The sequence below is a fragment of the Stigmatopora argus genome, chromosome 14 (assembly GCF_051989625.1).
Source record: "Stigmatopora argus isolate UIUO_Sarg chromosome 14, RoL_Sarg_1.0, whole genome shotgun sequence".
NCBI lineage: Eukaryota > Metazoa > Chordata > Actinopteri > Syngnathiformes > Syngnathidae > Stigmatopora > Stigmatopora argus.
This window is the reverse complement of record NC_135400.1, coordinates 3,042,852-3,062,056: the sequence shown is the minus strand read 5'-3', so window position 1 is coordinate 3,062,056 and position 19,205 is coordinate 3,042,852. Positions and strand designations below refer to the sequence as shown.

General features: G+C 40.1%; 2 protein-coding genes across 4 annotated transcripts in view; one reads left to right on the top strand and one right to left on the bottom strand.

Moving 5' to 3' along the window:
- rgs9a (regulator of G protein signaling 9a) overlaps positions 1–4,979 on the top strand; it is a 30,403-nt gene extending 25,424 nt beyond the window's left edge. For both annotated transcript variants that reach the window (XM_077618076.1, XM_077618077.1), the window contains one exon: positions 1,503–4,979. In XM_077618076.1, the coding sequence (XP_077474202.1) occupies positions 1,503–1,659 (157 nt within the window). In that variant the 3' untranslated portion in view covers positions 1,660–4,979. The remainder of the gene's footprint in view (positions 1–1,502) is intronic.
- A 3,213-nt stretch (positions 4,980–8,192) lies between these two features.
- On the bottom strand, positions 8,193–18,379 carry LOC144087943 (uncharacterized protein C7orf57-like). 2 transcript variants are annotated; one of them, XM_077618078.1, is made up of 7 exons: positions 18,116–18,379; positions 17,844–17,890; positions 16,993–17,151; positions 12,451–12,550; positions 12,250–12,367; positions 11,491–11,570; positions 8,193–10,494 (listed from the first exon to the last, which is right to left on the bottom strand). In XM_077618078.1, the coding sequence occupies exons 1-7, from the start codon at positions 18,124–18,126 to the stop codon at positions 10,380–10,382; spliced, it is 630 nt and encodes a 209-aa protein (XP_077474204.1). In that variant the 5' UTR covers positions 18,127–18,379; the 3' UTR covers positions 8,193–10,379. The 2 variants fall into 2 exon arrangements, with proteins under 2 accessions (XP_077474204.1, XP_077474205.1); XM_077618079.1 differs by lacking the exon at positions 16,993–17,151.
- Positions 18,380–19,205: the final 826 nt, after the last annotated feature.

The window sequence follows — 19,205 nt, the reverse complement described above, 5'->3', positions numbered from 1 at the left end:
TGGGTGGAGTTTGCGATCTCTGGCTGCCTCCACATCCGGGCTTTGGCCCGCCTACTAGCAATCATAGTTGGTGAAAGCAATGACGTATCCCAGCCAGCAAAATGCTAACGCCTATGAAAAATCATTGTGGGGTTGCCAACTCGAAATCAGATTGGTTAAAAGCAACAGTCTTGTTTAATGCAGCAGACCCCGCAGAACTGATTGTGAAGGCTTTGAGGCAGATCTGATCTGGCAACAAATAACGGCTGAAATGTGATTGGTTAAATGCTTCAATATGAAAACACACATCATTGTAGCAGTGCAACCATGGGGAAAAGCAATGAAAGGAAGCTAACAGACCATTTGGAATAATAAGTATTGATGGACAAAATATAATATGATTCAGATATTTCTTAGGCTAGCAGAGAAGGCCTTGAAGGCCCTGACGGCCCGCCACTGATATATACAGTGGTTAACGCGTCAGCCTCACACTGGTAGACCTTGGTTCAAATCCGGGTTGGTCCACCTGCGCAGAGTTTGCATGTTCTCCCCAGGCCTGCATGGGTTTTCTCTGGGTACTCAGGTTTCTTCCAACATTCCAAAGACATGCATGGTAGGCTGAATGGACACTCAAAATTTCCCCTAATTATGAGTGTGAGCGTGAATGGTTGTTTGTTTCCTTGTGCCCTGCGATTGGCTGGCCACCAATTTAGGGTGTCACCTGCCTCTGGCCCAAAGTCAGCTGGAATAGGCTCCAGCACCCCCCGTGACCCTAGTGAGGATAAAGCGGTTCAGAAGATGAGATGAGATGGTAGCATCATGCTTTTGGTTTTATGCACTTGACAAAGGACGACTGCACTCTATTAAGGAAGAGGGTGTATTGTGAGATTTTGAGGAACAACTTCCTTCCCTTAGTCAGATCATTGAAGATGGGTCGTGGCTTGGTGTTCCAACATGACAATGGCCCGAAGCACACAGCCAGTAAAATAAGAAGCATATCAAGGTTCTGGCGGAGCCTACCCATTCTCCACACTTAAGTCCAGGAGAAAATCTTTGGAGGGAGCTCAAACTCTGTGTTTCTCAGTGACACCCCAGAAACCTGAATGATATAGAGACTATCTGTGTGGAAAAATGTGCCAAAATCCCTCGTGCAGTGTGTATAAACCTGGCTAAAAACTAGAGGAAACGTTTGACCTCTGTAACTACAAACCAAGTCGATTGTAAGAAATGTAAACATTGGTTTTCTCAGGTGTTCAAATACTTAGTTGAGCTATATCAAACAAAGAAATCATACATTTATAGATTTTTCTTTTTAGATTCTCTCACAGTGGACATCCACCTATGATGAAAATTTCAGAGCCCTCCATGATTTCTAAGTGGGAGAACTTGCAATATAGCAGGGTAGTGAAATAATTATTGAACTGAGTGTAGTAGATATTTTTTTACAACTATTGTGACCGATGGGTTGAAATTGGTAAAAAAATACATTTAGTAACACTAATTCTGTTTGTGTTTCAATGTAGTCAAGTCCAGTTAGAGCAAAACGCCAAAAACCGAAGTCCAGGTATCCATCCCATCCTTCTTTGGAAGCAAGAAGAGGAAGAAAAGGTGAAGGCTGCGGCTGCTGCTGCCCCAGTGGATGTCAAGGCCATGATGAGTAAAATTGACAGAAAGAAATAGAAAAAAAAAAAAAAAACTATGTACTGCATTTTGCCAAGTATAAGTCACATTTTTTTCTTTTTAGTTTGGTGCAACTAATTCTCTAATAGAACAAATGGTAGACTCATTTACTCTAAAATTGAGCTTGATGGCAGCGTAAGTGTTCCCTTTCTTTGCTATATTGAGAACTTGCACCTTCCCCACGATTGTCATCATTCTTTGTAGATGTCTTCACATTCTTGCCTTTTGAGGCATAGCGGGCGTTAAGCGATCCAAACTTCATGATAGATGGACACTAACTGACCGCAGAGATTAACAACGCTAAAATATATTGTAACACCGACAAAGGATTCCCCAGCTTTGTCAGGTTTTTAATCATTTATTTGGATTTCTTAAACAACTCTCAGCCATAGCCGGCACGAACAACATGAAAACCTATTCAACCTTTCGATATAACAATGTCTTTAAAAAGGCCCTGTAAGCTAGCGGACACCAGGGCAGACGGAGAGCTAGATATCAAGTTTGTTTTATTGTTCCTACAATATGAACATTTTATATGACATGTCTGTTATGTGTTTTGAATTTTATCAAATAGAATTTCCCCAAAATGCGATACTCCAGTGCAACCTATGTTTTTTCCCTTTCATTAGCATTTTTTGGATTGTGCAACTTATACTCACTCAGCTGTGATTTATAGTCCGAAAAGCGTGTCGGCCTTACAAGTTTTCGGGACGAGGGCTCAATCCCAGGTGGGTTCTTACTGTGTGGAGTTTGCATGTTCACCCCGGGCTTCGTCGGGTTTTCTCCCAGTCCTCCGGTTTCCTCCCACGTCCCAAAAACATCCATGCTAGGCTGGTTGAACACTCTAAATTGCCCCTAGGTGTGAGTGTGAGGGTGAATGGTTGTATTCCTCCTTGTGGTCAGTGATTGGCTGGCAATCAATTCAGGGTGTCCCTTGCCTGGTGCCCATATTTAGCTGGGATAGGCTCCTGCCCCCTCCACAACCCTTGTGAGGATAAGCGGCTCGTAAAATTAATGAATGAAAGGATCTGTATTTGTGATGAGGAAAAAGACCAAACTAGAAAATTCTTGTTCATATTTGTCTTCATGTATTATAATCATCTCATTTGGGAGTCAAACCTCGATAGGCTCATAGGGTATTAGGCTCCTGTTTACTGCAGAACCCCAACAGAATGCACTATATTTTTACTGGTCAGTGTAGAGACATTAAGCACTTCATAACATATTTCAGACCAAACAAGGATTATATAAATTAAAACAATATTTGTGATTTTAATTTTTTAGATCATCAGAAGGTCAGGTCTAATGTTTGTAACCTAACCTTGTAAACCTGATGCCTTCTGCTTGGTAGCTTGATATTTACCGTATTGGCCCGAATATAAGACGACCCCGATTATAAGAGGACCCCCCTCTTTTTCAAGACTCAAGTTTGAAAAAAGACTTTTTGAACACCAAATTCCATTTTTATACACAAAATAATGGCAGTACATCTGAAGCAAATGATTAACAATATATTCGAGAGAAAAAGCATGTTATTTCGTCTCATTCAAATCATGAAAAAACTGTCTATCACTTCTTAATATCTGAACATTTAAGGATGACCTAATTTAGACTTAATTTATTATAGTGTACTTGCACTAAAATTCTATAGGCTGCTAATCACTTTAGTCAACACCTGACGACGTATTTATGACCACTTATTCATGTTGACTCCTTTTCTAATTTGACTATTTAGTTATGTTGACCACTTATTATGTTGAATAGTTATGTTGACTACTTATTTATTTGCTGATTATTTATGTGTACACTTCATGGCGAAGTTTTAAATCTAGTAATTATACTTGTATAATGACAATAAAAGCATTCCTTTCAATTCAATTAACCATCACTGTTCAGCATTCGCTTGAAATTTATCTGGCACCATCTAGTTTTTTGAATGGTTTCAATGTCTAGACCCCAATTTTAAGACGACAAACACTTTTCCAAGTCTTATTTCAATACAAAAAACTGTCTTACATTCGGATCAATACGGTAATATTATGTGGTAATGTAATTTTTTTTTCTGCTTGAAAGTCCCACCCATCAGTAAGTAACAGGCCGGTGATGCTCGCCATGTGAACTGACTGCAATCTGGCAATTGGTGTCTTTGACAGGAGCTTTTCCAAAATAACTTTGTGATTTCGTCCTTTCATTTAAAGGTGATTTTACACCACAAACCAATATGTGATAATTCTTTCAAGAGTTCAGTGTTCTCAATTTAGGAAAATTGTTTAGGGTGCGACTGTGAGGCTGGGGATGTCTACACATGGATGTGACAATTTTAAAGACGTGACTTTACATCGAGAGACACTACAGGGGGAAAGGCAACTGGTGACTGCACAGCAGGGCCACCAGCACCCCCCGTCCTTGATTCTACTGGACAGACTGCAAGACAAAGAAACATAAAGTTCTTAGCATAGGCTAGAAGTTAAATTCGGTGGGGAGAGCACGCTCACTTCTGTATTTTCGCAGAAATACAGCTGTTTAGCAGACTTGAGATTTATGTGCAAATAAAACAGGGGTGGCGAACAAGTTAGACACCAAGAGCAAAAATGTTAAACTAAGAGTCAAAGAGCCACACCATGTAGTGACCTGCCAAAACAGACAGACACACACATAAAAATCACAAAATTAAAACCATACTATTCACCATAACAACTGCCAAATTATTTCTTAAATATTTATTTGTTTTTAATGGGTACTGAGGAATTCAAATGTTTTAAGAGAGAATAAAAATAAGAGCCACATTATATGCAAAATATGATAAGAAGCAAAGAGCCGTATTCATTTTGCATGCGGCTCGAAAGCTGCATGTTCGCCACCCCTGAAATATTTATTTATTATTTATTTTTTCTGGCACCGTCCAATGAGCATTATAGCTGTGAGTGTTGTATTTCTCGTCTAACAATGTTTTCCAAGGTTTTTGCCCGTAAATACCCATTGTATTGTGATTGCTTTTCATATTTCTGTTAGCGCGGAATAGACTTCTGAGCTTGTAGCATATTAGAATTGAACTAGCAGGATTAAAAAAAATACAAAATGGTGTTATATATTCACTGAATTTGATGTGATGTGTATTTTTTTTAGTTTATCTATATACTTGACTAAGTTAATTTGCTTTGAATGAACGTTATATAAAAAAAATGTCTCTGGTTACTGTTAGCGTTGGCTCTTGACTTCGTACCCACAATGCTGGGTATTAGTTTTTTTGCTCTGGAGGTTTGCTCCATGCTCAATCACTCAGCAGAGCTTTAATAAAGCACACACAATTCAACATCAGACTCCAGTATACATATCTAATTTTTAGCAGGCAAAAATGGGCGTTAATTTGAATATTAGGGGCATGTTTCAATTTGGGACGGAACATCCAAATAAGCAGTTGTTTTCCACTACTAGCAGGTTTGGCAATTAAAAAGGTCATATTTATCACTCAGTTAGCGTTGGGCCCTGACCTCATACAATGTACTAGGTACAATGTTGTACCTAGCAGCATTCGTAAGAAGAGGTACGACTATATATTGTTATTTCTAGCAGGCCAAAGTGGGCCTGAATTTGAATATTAGTGGGCATGTTTCATTTTAGAAAGAACTTCCAAATATGGAGTTGTTTTCCACAGCTAGGTAGTCTTGGCAATTAAGCTGTCTTATCCCTCGCGTGCTTGAGAATGATATGGTCCTTCTCATGGTATCTGGCACCAAGGCAAGACATGTAACGTTCTATGCTCCACACCCTTTCAAGCTTGAGACAACAAGAGCTCCAAAAGAAGAATTATGAGTCCTGAGGTACAAGGTTGAATTTGCAGAACAAAGGAGCACTTTGTTGAGAAGCAACTACAAAGATCTCATTTCATCTTATCTCATCTGAACCGCTTTATCCTCATTAGGGTTTCGGGGGGTGCTGGAGCCTATCCCAGCTGACTCTGAGCCAGAGGCGGGGGACAACCTGAATCGGTGGCCAGGCGATCGCAGTGCATATTTTTCTTATCATGTTCTTTTATTTTTGTCTGTTTCTCACAAGTGGGACACTTATCATATTTAAAGGGTTTAGTTGGTAGTTTTTTGTTTTGTTTCTCACGTCTTTCATAGACAAGTGGGACACTTGGATAAATTTTAAAGGGTTTAATTGGTAGTTTTTTTGAGGACCGTGGAACGAATTACAGAATGTAATTATTAAGTACTGCTCTAATTAAAAGAAATCCAAATTCTGAAAAAAATCTGGAATCAATTAATGTTATAAGTAGAGGTACGACTGTACTTTAAATCAAGGTGGAGGATAGGTGGTACACACTTTTGTACAGTAGATCGGAGTATGCGGGCGACACCCTGAACCCGTGGCCAGCCGATCGCAGACTACAAAGATTAGGTATTAAAATATAAGTTTGAATATATACATGATTTGAGTTATAATAAAGACAAGATGCAGGATCAGTGTGAGTAAATTCAAAAGGGTTATAGACTAGTGAAAGTATGAATTTGAATACATAACAACTCAAATGTTTGGGACTATTTCATGTATTCTTGTGAGTCCAGGTGTTAGGGCGAGAGACAGAAGACCATGTGCATCTAAAAAAAAACCAGACAATTTTGCAGAACAATAGAGCATTACGTGTTGAACAGTCAGGATCATCAAGAATTTAGGAATTAAAATAAAAGTAAATATAAATGTGATTATGAAGGTGAGTTGAGTGATAATAAATACAAGACAAGATAAATGATTAATGTGAGTAAAGGCATACATATTGTTACACACTAGTTAAACTATAAATGTGAATTCATAACACTACGTATTTGTAAATCCCGTAGGGGAAACTGGGACATTTTTTACATTTGACTACACCCTAGACTGGTCGCCAGTCAGTCATAGAGCACATATAGAGACAGACAACCATTCACAGTCACAATCACACCACTACAAAGTGGGAATCGAACTCCCACACTGTCCGCATTGAAGTCAGGTAAATGAAACACAATACAATCGAGTGTTTTGTTTTTAATTAGACCGTAATCCCTCATTTCCATGTCAAGTTAGTTAAATAGCTGATGAATACGCATCACAGAAGGCCAGAAAAGTCAAGTTTTAGGTGCAATCCAATCATCTTGAACACAATTTAATGCTAAGTGTAAAAACAACGAAATACTTCTGAAATATCTGCTACAGTACAAGCACTGAATTCAGAAGGTAATTTTGAAAATGTATTTTTTTTAATTTATTCTATTTTTATGGTTCAGGGTGTTTGTATTTTACATTGTGTTTTAAATGTTGGTATATTTGTACTCTTCTATTGAGTCAAAATGAGTTAAATAGGTCAGCTCTCTGAAGTCATCCTGATTGTTGCTCAGCATCAGAATGGAATGGGTTACAGATCTAATTTTGCACGCTTGCGCAAGAGGGTTGCGCATCATCTCACTGTGTTACTGGCTAGTGATATTAATTAATGAATATCTGACTTCCCTTGTGACATTTAAGACTTTAATATGAAAAGGTTCAAGCCCTCAGATGCTGCTTTGAGAAAGTGGCTAAATGAGTTGATGGAAAAACAAGCCCTGGCTAGATGTCCATCGATCATTGTCTTAAATAAAATATAAACATGAAAAAACTGTTAAGCTTTATAGATAACTTGTAGTAGTGTAATCAGGTGCTGCCTGTTTTATCAGAAACCTGATTGGTTACATTGTCATAAATTATCCGTTGGAACAAAAACCAGAACCCACAACAGCCATTGAGGACTGGTTTGAAGATGCCTGTTCTTAAGAGAAATGAACTAACCCTAGAGGACCATTTGGAGTCACATTCACATCCTATGACAATTTTTAATATTCAATTAACATACCATGCAAGTGTTTGGACTGAAGGAGGAAAGTTACACTAACAGAGAGAGGACATGGAACCATACGACAGGAAACAGGTCCTCAGGGGCTAGAATGAGTCCTGGTCTGTGTTCCAACTGATCCAGCACAGACAAACCAATGAGGTTTCTGCAGAAACAAATCAACTGAGTGAAATCCACTGATTGGACTTGTAGGGCAAAGGATTGGTGAAAGTGTTTTGATGGGCTGGAACCAAATCCTGCTCATTGGTCAAACTGTCCGTGCTGTTTCAGTTGGTTGGCCTAGCCAGTCTCCAGACCTAAATCCATTAGAAAATCTGTGGAAACTCAAACTCTGTGTTTCTAAGCGACAACCCAGAAACCTGACCCATCTAGAGAAGATCTGAGTGGAGGAGTGGGCCAAAATCCCTCCTTAAGTGTGTGCAAACCTGGTAAAAAATGATAGAGAATAGACTACGGAGACCAAGGCTACTGTACCAAAGATTAACATTGTTTTTCAGTGTTCTATTGTCAGTGTATTTGTGTGTATCACACAAATAAATTGTTAAAAATCATACATTATGATTTCTGGATTTTTCTTTTTAGAATATCTCTCTCACAGTGGACATTCAACTATGATGAAAATTTCCGACCCATCCATGATTTCGAAGTGAGAGAACTTACAATATAGCAGGGTATTCAAATACTTATTGAACTGACTTTACATACACACAGTGATTAATATGGGCAACAAATTAAGACTGCTATTGCTTTCACAAGAAAACACACTGCTTATAAACAACAGAAAACTCCACAAAAGTATTTTGAGGCAATTAAAAGGTCAAATAAGACTCAAAAATACAAATAGTAAGTACTTGTTGCTTTTAACTGATGTGTGGATACGTTTAAAGCCAAAATGGAGCCATAGAGTAGTCAATACAGTGGTGCCTTGAGCGTTCCAGGACTGAGCTCGTATGTTGATTTACTCATATCTCAAATCAACGTCTCATCTCTCATCTCATTTTCTGAACTGCTTTATCCTCATTAGGGTCACGGGGGTGCTGGAGCCTATCCGGGCCAGAGGCGGGGGACACCCTGATTCGGTGGCCAGCCGATCGCAGGGCACAAGGAGACGGACAACCATGCACACTCACACCCATACCGACATGTTTTTGGAATGTGGGAGGAGGAAACCCACGCAGGCCTGAGAACATGCAAACTCGACACAGGTGGACGTGACCTGGATTTGAACCCAGGACTCAAATCAACGTTTCCCATAGAAATTAACTAAATACAAATTAATTCGTTCCAACACTCTGAAGACAAAAAAACTGGATAATTGAATGGAAAAACATTTTATTTGTTCTAATTTGCCATCTATTAACAGAGTAACAAAAAACTATTGGTTATGGTGTTTAATAGTACTAAAATTAGATGGATTTCGCGAAGGGGAGAGAGAGGGACAGAGAGAGACTTTTTGCACAGCAACGCGCTCGTAACATAACAAACCAATTTAAATGAACTTGGATTACGATACACACTGAAATACATTTAATCTAACCTTACACTGAACTTAATTCGAATTTTGTTTTAAAGGTAAAAAAAACATTTCTTCTCCCGGGTTGGCTCCGCCTCCACCCTGACTTTCAACTGGAGTATTTAAAACGAACCTATCGAGGGTTGTTTGCATTTGTCTTCCCTTCAAAATATTCCGAAAATGAAGCACACCAATGTCCTCACAATACGATGACGCGGGACTTGCCAACTTGCCCGGGATAACACGGGAACACTTGCCAACTTGCCCAGGAGGTAGTACTCCTCTCGTATTGGCGAGCAAGCTCCGCCACGCGTACACCATTCTGCACTGACTAATGGGGGAAAAACATGGAAAAAAGGCAACTCTGCCCAGTGCTCGTAGAGACATTTTTACGAGGGAGTTGCGACGAGAAGACAGTGCCCATTTGTTCTCATGAGCAGCTGCTTGTGTCCGCTGTATGCTCGTGTATTAAAAATTGTCTCGTATCTCCATTAGCGCGGTTAATGTAGACCAGACATGGTTGCGATAAACGAAAAACCGCTAAGTAGGGTCACCCCTATTTAAAAAATATTTTGTTTTTTTGTTTTTTTTACTTTAGTGCTGAGTCCTAGTAGCAAGCGGAGGACAAGGGGGTGGTTTACACTTGCGAGTTTCAGCGTGGGTTTTCACATTTTTAAGAACTTTAAAAAAAATTGTAGCAAGCGGAGGACAGGGGAGTGGCTTCCGCTTGCTTTTTTTTTACTTCAGTGCTGAGTTCTAGTAGCAATCAGAGGACAGGGGAGTGGTTTCCGTCTCCGAGTTTCATCGTGGATTTTCACATCTTTATGAACTTTAATTTTAAAAAACATTTTATTACTTCAGTGCTGAGTTCTAGTAGCAAGCAGAGGACAGGAGTGGCTTCCGCTTGCAAGTTTCAGCGTGGATTTTCACACTTTTATGAACTTCCAAAAAAAAAGTAAAATTCCACCAGAAAAAAAATCTGCGATGTAGTGAGCAAAGGAGGGGTTACTGTATTTGTTTGAAATTTTACTCGTATCTCAAATTGCTCGTAAGTCGGGGCACTCGTATGTCAGGTATTACTGTACCTTGTTTTTGTTTTTTGCATTGTAGGAAAGCTCATATAAGCACAGGGAATTAAAGATGGGACATAACTGAGCTGCCTTTTTGTACAATAGTGCATAGGCTGCAGGAAAGTGGACTGCAAAATATACATTAGTTTGGAATCACGTCCTTTTATTATCGCTTGTGAGTTTGAGGCATAGAAAAAGCAATAGCATGATGAATAAATGCCTTTACATGATCGAATTACTTAAAATTTACAGTGAGACATTGTTATGATTATGTTGCACTTGACTCAGACTCGGTCTCACTTGCCAATGTTTTGTCCTCGTCTACATAACCAAAACTCAACAGCTTAGACATGTTGACTGGAGAGGTTTTCTTGATAGAGACACTGGAGAAAAAAGACATTTTACAAAAGTCATTTTGGCATTTTCAGAGCACAGTGAGTTGGTTTCACTGCTCAAAGAACATAATAGGCATCGGTGAATACAACTCAGAAGAGTTATAAATGGTATGGTTGGGAGTGCGGATGGTCGTTTGTCTCTGTGTGCCCTACGACTGACTGGCGACCAGTCTAGGGTGTAGTCTGCCTTTCGCCCAAAGACAGCTGGGTTAGGCTCCCGCAACCCCCACAGCCCTTTCGAGGCTGGGCGGTATGGAAGATGAATGAATGAGACTAACGAAGCAAGGCCTCGCATTTCCGCGATCAAGGGTTCGATCCCAGGTAATGGACCTTCCTGTGTATTGCGGTTTCCTCCCATATCCCAAACACACGGAGGGTAGGCTGGTTGAACACTAAAATGGCTCTACGTATGAGTGTGAGCCCAAATAGTTGTCCGTCTCCTTGTGCCCTGGGAATGGCTGGCCACAAATTCAGTGTCGCCTGTCCGTTGGATCAGCTGGGATAGGCTCCAGCACCCCCTTTGTGAGGTTAAGCGGTACAGAAAATGAATGACTAAAAAAGATGGGGTTGTGCAGGTGATGTAAGTCACCAATAATCATCATAAAAGGAATTCCCATTAAATTTTACCATGAACCAATAATACCAATTTTCCTGGGAGAACCCACTGTGCGACGCTTGACACAGGAAAGCGCTGCATTGCCATCTGCATCACAACTTCGAAAATGTCTCAGGCCAAAGTCTACTGGTTAAGAATATCTGCGACAATTAGAGGAAATCACGAGGGTTCTCAAGAAAACGTGCAAATTTAGGCGCAATCTTGCAAAAACGTGGGATCCACAGAAACATGGGGGGCACATTCCACCATGTAAACAGAAACAAACCGCAAGTGATGTAATTGAGCCTGTTAAGTGACAGCAGTGGACAAAATTGCAGCCGCTTTTGTCACATACCAACAACAAGGCTCTATTGTGAGCAAAAACTTACGTCCTCCTGAATTTGATCCCTCCATTATTTGGAGGGGACATCTGCGATAGCACCACCTGTTTGTCATGAACCTTCTTGTTCTGCAAAACATAAATATAATGTCAGTCTATTAACCCATTCTAACTATCTAGCTCTATTGTTTTATTTTCATTCCACACATTGCAAGGATTACTATAGTACATAGCCTCATTGATAGACCAATTTTTGTAGAGTAAATAACACTTTCTCAATATTACATAAGTAAGAATATTTTCCATGTTTATTGCTTTTTAGTAAGTACAATGGAGGATGGTATTACTATAGGTATTCACAAGGTACATGTTTACAATACACATATTTGTGAAAGTTTTGCATTGTAAATAAACATTTTCAGGTTCACATTTTTTCTAAAGGTCTCGTTTAATGGCCTCATGAATGAAATCATCCAAATATATGTACAGGCAGTTGTCGACTTAGGACCGCATTTGGTTACGATAGACCGGTCGTATGTGGATCTGCGCGTATGTCGATCCATGTTGTAGATACTGTACTGTATAATCAAGTTTTAGATGCTGTATCATCATCTCGCGAGCCATATGTCTCTTTTGATGAGTCCATATGGCTCTCCGCTAACCTGTAAGGTAAAATGTGGAACCCGCTGAGTCCCGAATGCACCAATGGGAGCCCTGCGTTGGCACACCATTGTGTTTGTGACACAACCTCGAACGCTGCTACATCGACGAATGGGGGGCCTCATGTTGATCTACAATATTTTTTTACCTTGTCTTTAAGAGGGCTGCCACCATCCCTTTCCCATGTAGACATGTTGTCTGTCCAAAAAGGAGGTAGTGGCCTCTGTGAAGTTGTTGGACTTTTCCTCTCTTTAGTGCAAATGACACTTGGAAAAACACAGTAAAATCATTCCTCAAGTCAAGTGGGTTCTTGTGCATTTTCTTAAAGTATCTTAAAATTAAAACATACTTCAAGTTGCCAAGCGCTTCTATTGGACCATCCGCAAGTACTTCTGCAGAGTTGAAAGTTTCTGGCTTGCTAGCAAGTGCGTTATCAAAGTACAGAAGCCCTGTAGAAGAAAGGATATAAGCATTCCTCACCAAAGTAATATCACTGTAAGGTAAGCCAATGATTGTCAAATAAAGGTCCATGCACTAGTTCTTTTTGTCCTCAACAATCCTAAAACAATTAAAGCCACTAATATAAAAAAAAGTCAGTGGTGCATTCGCCTGAATTCAGTAGAGCTGGTGAGGAATTAACTTCAACCTACTCCCTGTGATTGTCTTGTCTCAGTGGGCCCTACAACTGACTGGCAACCAGTTTAGGGTGTAGTCTGCCTTTTTGCCTTTTTGTCCAAGGTCCAAATAGACTCCAGCACCCCACAACCCTGACAAGGGTAAGCGGTGTTGAAAAAGGATAGATGGAAAGTATAGTGACTAAAGCACCCTAGATTTTTTTCACCCCACAATTTGAGGAAGCACATGTCCCTGTTGATAGTTGACCAGCAATTCGTAACATGGTATAAATGCATAGATTTCTTAATGCTTTTGTGAGTGTGTGAATACTTAAAGGGAAAAACAACACATTCATCATGTGCATACCCAGCAAAAAGAGTTGTTTAATAAGTGGGAAAAAAATGAAACACTTTTTCTGATGTGTGATATTGTAGGGAAAAAAAGGTTTTGCCCAGAAGTGGCTATTGTAAGTGGTGGCAAACATTTCAAAATGACGGTACTATTTTAGCCAAAAAATGCCAGTAAGCCAGATTGTTCCTTATGATGTCAGTAATACTGATTGTCCCTCGCAGATGTAGATGTAAGACTAGTATTTAAATGCTAGTCATCACTTTAACTGTCTTTTATGCAAAGATTTTGTTCTAAAACAAAACAAAACAGAAAAGAAAAGAAGAATCAGTGTAGGTCAGTGTTTGGCTTTTGGCTGCACAAATATACCGAGATATCGAGGATAAGGGGCTTCTGAGTGTGACCACAACTGTTCATAGTTGGTGAAATAATGACCTGCGTGTTTAGTTAACAAAAAATACAAAATTCCTTTGTTAGTTCTGATGCCACAATACATATTAATCTAAAGACTTATTAGAGTGATAAAAGAGCCACGTGCGGCATTGAAGCCGTTAGACACCAACCCTTGCTCTATGTCAAGGGTGGCCAAGTCCGGTCCTCAAGAGCCCCTATCCAATCTGTTTTCGATATCTCCCTCCTCTACCACACCTGAATCAAATGATCAATTTATCAGCAAGCTGTCCAGAAGTTTGCTACTGATCCAGATGATTTGATTCAGGTCTGTTGGTGGAGGGAGCGCGTAACATAAACATTCATTTTCTGTACTGCTTATCCTCACAAGGGTCACGGGTGTGCTATAGCCTATCCCAGCTGACTTTGGGGGCCAGGTTGGGGACACCCTGAATTGGTGGCCAGCCAATCGCAGGGCAAGGAGACGGACAACCATTCACTCTTATAGGTAGGAGGAGCAATCTAGAGTGTCCAACCAGCCTAACATGTATGTGTTTGGGATGTAGGAAGAAACCTGAGTACTTGGAGAAAACCCACACACCTGAGGAGAACATGAAGACTCCACACAGAGAGGTCTGGACCTGGGATTAAACCCTCTATCGCAGATCTGTGAGCCTGATGCGCTAATCACTTCCACCGTAACAAATACAATGTAATAATCTAAGTAATATAACTTTAGTTTTGTAATTTTAAAACTTTTCTCACCCAATATTCCTTATATCTCAAAAGCAGTTTTATGATGACACAGATCTTACCTTGCTAAAAGTTGAGAGTGAAATCAAACAACTTCAGGTTCAAATAAGGTAAAATCAAGCAACAAATTTACATTAATGTTGTAATACTACGATTTTTCTCTCTTCATATGATGATCTTAATCTTGTAATATTACAATGTGTGACTTAATTTTCGTATTTTAATCTTATACCTTTTTGATGGTGACGGAGACAACGGCATATTATTGGCAGATAATTTCACATGGCATACCTGACATCACTCGTGGTACACTGGCAGAGCTGCCAAACGTAAAAAATCCCATTTCGTAGTGGGTAAAGAATTTTCAGATTATGTGACACTTTTTTCTAGTGGTATTTACCAATGACACATACAAAAATAAAGCTCAATACGATCAAATTTTCCAAAGCTTTTCAAATGGTTTCCTTATCTCAAGTTAATTATTGCAAAGAAATAAACACAAATAGCAAATCAACTATTACTCACGTTTTCATTTTGTGGACATAGATAACACATGCCCACACTGAAACAACTGATGAGAACGCAAACGTGTCGTTGAAAAGGAAGCGAAGTTACATCAAACGTCCAAAATATTTGAACATTTTGATGACGTGCAAAATGGATAACTTATTCAGAAGATGACGTTGGGTTTCACAATTAATCGTGATGGTAAGTTAAAATGGCGAGCCAAAAACGAATTGCACGGCCCGTGCACGAGTGGTTAGCCCGTCGGCCTCACAGCTCTGGGCCGCTGGGTTCGAATCCAGGTCGGTCCATCTGTGTGGAGTTAGCATGTTCTCCCTGGGCCTGCGTGGGTTTTCTATGGGTACTCTGGTTTCCTCCCACATTCCAAAAACATACATGATAGGTTGATTGGACACTCTAAATGCCCCTAGGTATGAGTGTGAGTGTGAATGGTTGTCTGTCTCCTCGTGCTTTGCAATGGGCTGGCCACTGATTCAGGGTGTCCCCCCGCCTCTGGCCCGAAGTCAGCTGGGATAGGCTCCAGCACCCCCTGCGACCCTAGTGAGGATAAAGCGGTTCAGAAAATGAATGAATTGAAATTGCTGAAAAAAAACATTGCTTGATTTTCTTTGTGTGGTTTTGATACAAAAAACGTATTTAGTAGTCTGGTAATCTGGACTAGTAATCTACAGAAGAGTTGTTGTATTTGGCAGCTTTGTACTCGTGTATACAGTGGTTGGCGCAAAAAGGCCTGAATGCGATGTTCACTTGTTCACAAAGTGTTTGAATGTGAGAACATTTTAAAAACCGACTCCTCTTTTAATTCCCATTTAAGTGCACGGTAGGTTTTCAACTACCACTCACCTAGAGGCTCATTTATACTGATTGGGTTTTATTTGAGTTCACAGCATCGTAGCTTTTCTGAAGCAGACTAATCATCTCACCTCTCATCTCATTTTCTGAACCACTTTATCCTCATTAGGCAGGGGGTGCTGGAGCCGATCCCAGCTGACTACGGGCCAGAGGCGGGGGACACCCTGAATCGGTGGCCAGCCGATCGCAGGGCACAAGGAGACAGACAACCATGCACACTCACATCCATACCCAGGTGCAATTTAGAGTGTCCAGTCAGCCTACCATGCATGTTTTTGGAATGTGGGAAGAAACCGGAGTACCCGGAGAAAACCCACGCAGTCCCGGAGACCATGCAAACTCCACACAGGTAGACATGACCTGGCCCAGAGCTGTGAGGCCGACGCGCTAACCGCTCGCGCCACGATGCCGTCTCCCAGACTAATCAAGCCGACAATTTTCACCTCCCAGGAAACCTCTATGACAGGACGGATCTAATCGTAATGATGATGCAGAAGTCATTTTTTTCCGGACGTCACACCCCGATCGCATGAAGTTGGCATGATTCCCCTGGGCTGGAAAGAAAATTAGGCACTGATACATAATAAATCCGATTTCTTTGCAAAATAAAACACTGTTGTCAACAAGGATCAAGGAATCTGTGGATACTTCCCATTTTCATAAACACCCAAAATATTTCCTTTTTCATGAGCTTGTTATGTCCTCATGTAGAAAAAAAAAGACAAAACTAAATGACTTAGTTTTCTTTATAAAACAAAGGTAGCACTTATCCATCGTATATTCACAAGTGATAGTAATAATGGGACGTGCCACCTTCATGTTTCTGTGGAACTCGTGTTATCGCGAGGTGGAGCCTGAATTTTTGCGTTCTCGTGAGAACCCTCATCATTTCTTCCTCATCTCATTTTCTGAATCGCGTTATCCTCACTAGGGTCATGGGGGGTGCTGGAGCCTATCCCAGCTGACTGGTGGCCAGCCAGTCGCAGGGCACAAGGAGATGAACAAGCATTCACGCTCACACTCATACCTAGGGGTAATTTAGAGTGTCCAATCAGCCTACCATGCATGTCTTTGGACTGTGGGAGGAAACCAGAGTACCCAGAGAAAACCCATGCAGGCCCAGGGAGAACATGCAACGTCCACCACACAGGTGGACCGACCTGGATTTGAACCCAGGTCCCCCACTGCGAGGCCGACGCACAAACCACTGCCCTTGATTTCCACCTGATTGTTGCAAACATACTTAACCAGTGGAATTTGGCCTGGGAAGTTTTTGTAGTCGTTATGCAGAAGCAACGCAGCTCTCCTGGGCAATAGGACGCAGTTATTCAAATTCTGCACCGAATTGAGGACAAAGTGCACACTAGTACATAGACCTTAAGTGTATTATACGATGTAATGGCACCACCTTTGTGACCGCCTTGTTTTGCAAGCTTAATGTATTCGGAATCACTGTCAAGAACGCCAACCCTTTTGCCAAAGTTCCTCTCGTCACTGACTGTGATAACAGGGGACAGTCCAGGGATTTGGGATATCTGGCGCTTACAATGGTATCCTTTTTTCCCACCTAGGATATTAAAGCACATATATATATATATTGTCTACAATCAGCTCATTATTTCTCACCATTGCATTTTTCCCAAAACTTGTAAGATACTGTTAAAGAAGTGATCATTTCTCAGTCCTATTTCAACACCATCAATAAGATAACTTTTTTGTTTGTTTACCAAATAACTGCAATAAAGCATAATCGTTTTTAGTAAATATCATCGAACGCCATTGACATTTACTTGTTAGGCAATTTGACGAAAGCTTGTTTATATATATGTATATATGTATGTGTATATATGTATGTGTGTATATATATATATATATATATATATATATATATATATATATATATATATATATATATATATATATATATATATATATATATATATATATATATATATACATATATCATACCTGTCAACCTCTGCCGATAACTGCCCTTATAAATGATTATGATTCCCCTTACAAACCCCCAAAAAACCTTACAAACACCGTACGACTCGTACGGTGTTTGTAAGTTTTTTTGGGGGTTTGTAAGGGGAATCATAATCATTTATAAGGGCAGTTATCGGCAGAGGTTGACATGTATGATATATATATATATACGGGCAATTTAAGTTAAAAGCACATCAAAATAGAACCGTTATATCTGGACACGGAGAGCCACGTGAGAGTGCCTGGCGTCATGTAAATAGTTATACTTGCCAGGTTTCGCCGGTTGAACGTCGGTGCTCTTAAGATCTTTGGCATTTCTAGCAGAGATGGAAACAAAACCCAGCACATCAAGTTTTCCGACGTTAGCTAGGGCGATTTCATTTCACATCAATTGGAACAACGTCGTTAAATGTTTGTTCCAAACGTCCCAAAATTAGTGGGGTTGGGGGGGGGGGGGGTCTTGTGGGTGGTCAAATCAATGGACCTCTCATTTAAACAGAATCGACGTCAAGTTCTTGGTCGAGTTCAACTGCATTTCTTACTTCGAATTCATTTTGGACGGAGGGTGAAGGAGTCCCGCTCGAACGGTTGAATCAGTTGGCTTCTCGTTGCTGTGGAAACGTGGTTTTCCTGCGCCTGCTCACCGGCTGTGGTCAAAAACATAAACTGAAATGTGTTATTGATAGGTAGCGCAGCTTCTGCCCTAGTGTTTATTTAGGAAATTCTTCGCATGTGACTGCTTTACGATCGTTTACTTTAATTCTTCAAATTCAAGGACACATGCGGCACACAAATAATAGCGAAGAGACAACATAAAAGACATTTCTTCGAGTTGAGTGCCTTGATCTCCACCTCGTGGCCCGACGTCTATATGCGTGCACACGTAATCATGCGTGGTGTGGAGTCAACGTGAGGAAAATATGGTTAGAAAATACATTCAGATTTCCAAATAAAATACCAAATAAAAAGTATGTACTTGTGTCACAACTTCAAAATGCACAGACCTTATCAGTATCAAGTATTCTTTTTTCAAATTCCCCTAATACATTATGGAGTTTTCCTATTTGTAATATAATTCCTATAAATATGGGTCCCCTGTTTTATCACATTGGAAAGTCTATTTAATCTATACATATTACTATTTCTGAGAATCCGTGTGTGTGCGTTAGTGTTTGTCCGTTAACATCGGATAAAATGGAGACAACACCGTGCATCCGATTTGAATGTGGTTTTGAACAAAAAATTGCAAATGTACGGCTCTAGAATGTTACCGCGCTCGATTTTTGAATTTGGGCCCCAGTTTTTTCAAAAAAATCTATTATTCTAACTGGAAATCACATTTTTAAGGTCAAAAAGTGCAACTTTGGGCTCATTTTTTTGGTACTTGCAAAACTTTTAGACAAAAATTACTTTGTTTATTTAAAGCACCATGAAAAGGGAAAAATTTTAAGCCTATATTTTTCCAGGTCAATGGCTGCATGTGGCAAAGAATCGATAAAAACCCTCGATTTTTGCATTCTCAAAAACAACCTATTACTATGTTCTTCTTCTTATTATTCTTACTATTACTTTTATGACTGCTTTTTTACATCTAACAAGCAGATGGGCCCGGCTTCTGTTACTTGAATTAGT

Excerpts from the sequence above, each read along its gene's own strand:
- LOC144087943 (XM_077618078.1), bottom strand. Across the intron at positions 12,368-12,450 it reads GAAGCGCTTGGCAACTTGAA|TGTCATTTGCACTAAAGAGA; the intron begins GTATGTTTTAAT and ends TGTTTTTCCAAG. Across the intron at positions 11,571-12,249 it reads GCAGCCCTCTTAAAGACAAG|AACAAGAAGGTTCATGACAA; the intron begins GTAAAAAAATAT and ends TATGTTTTGCAG.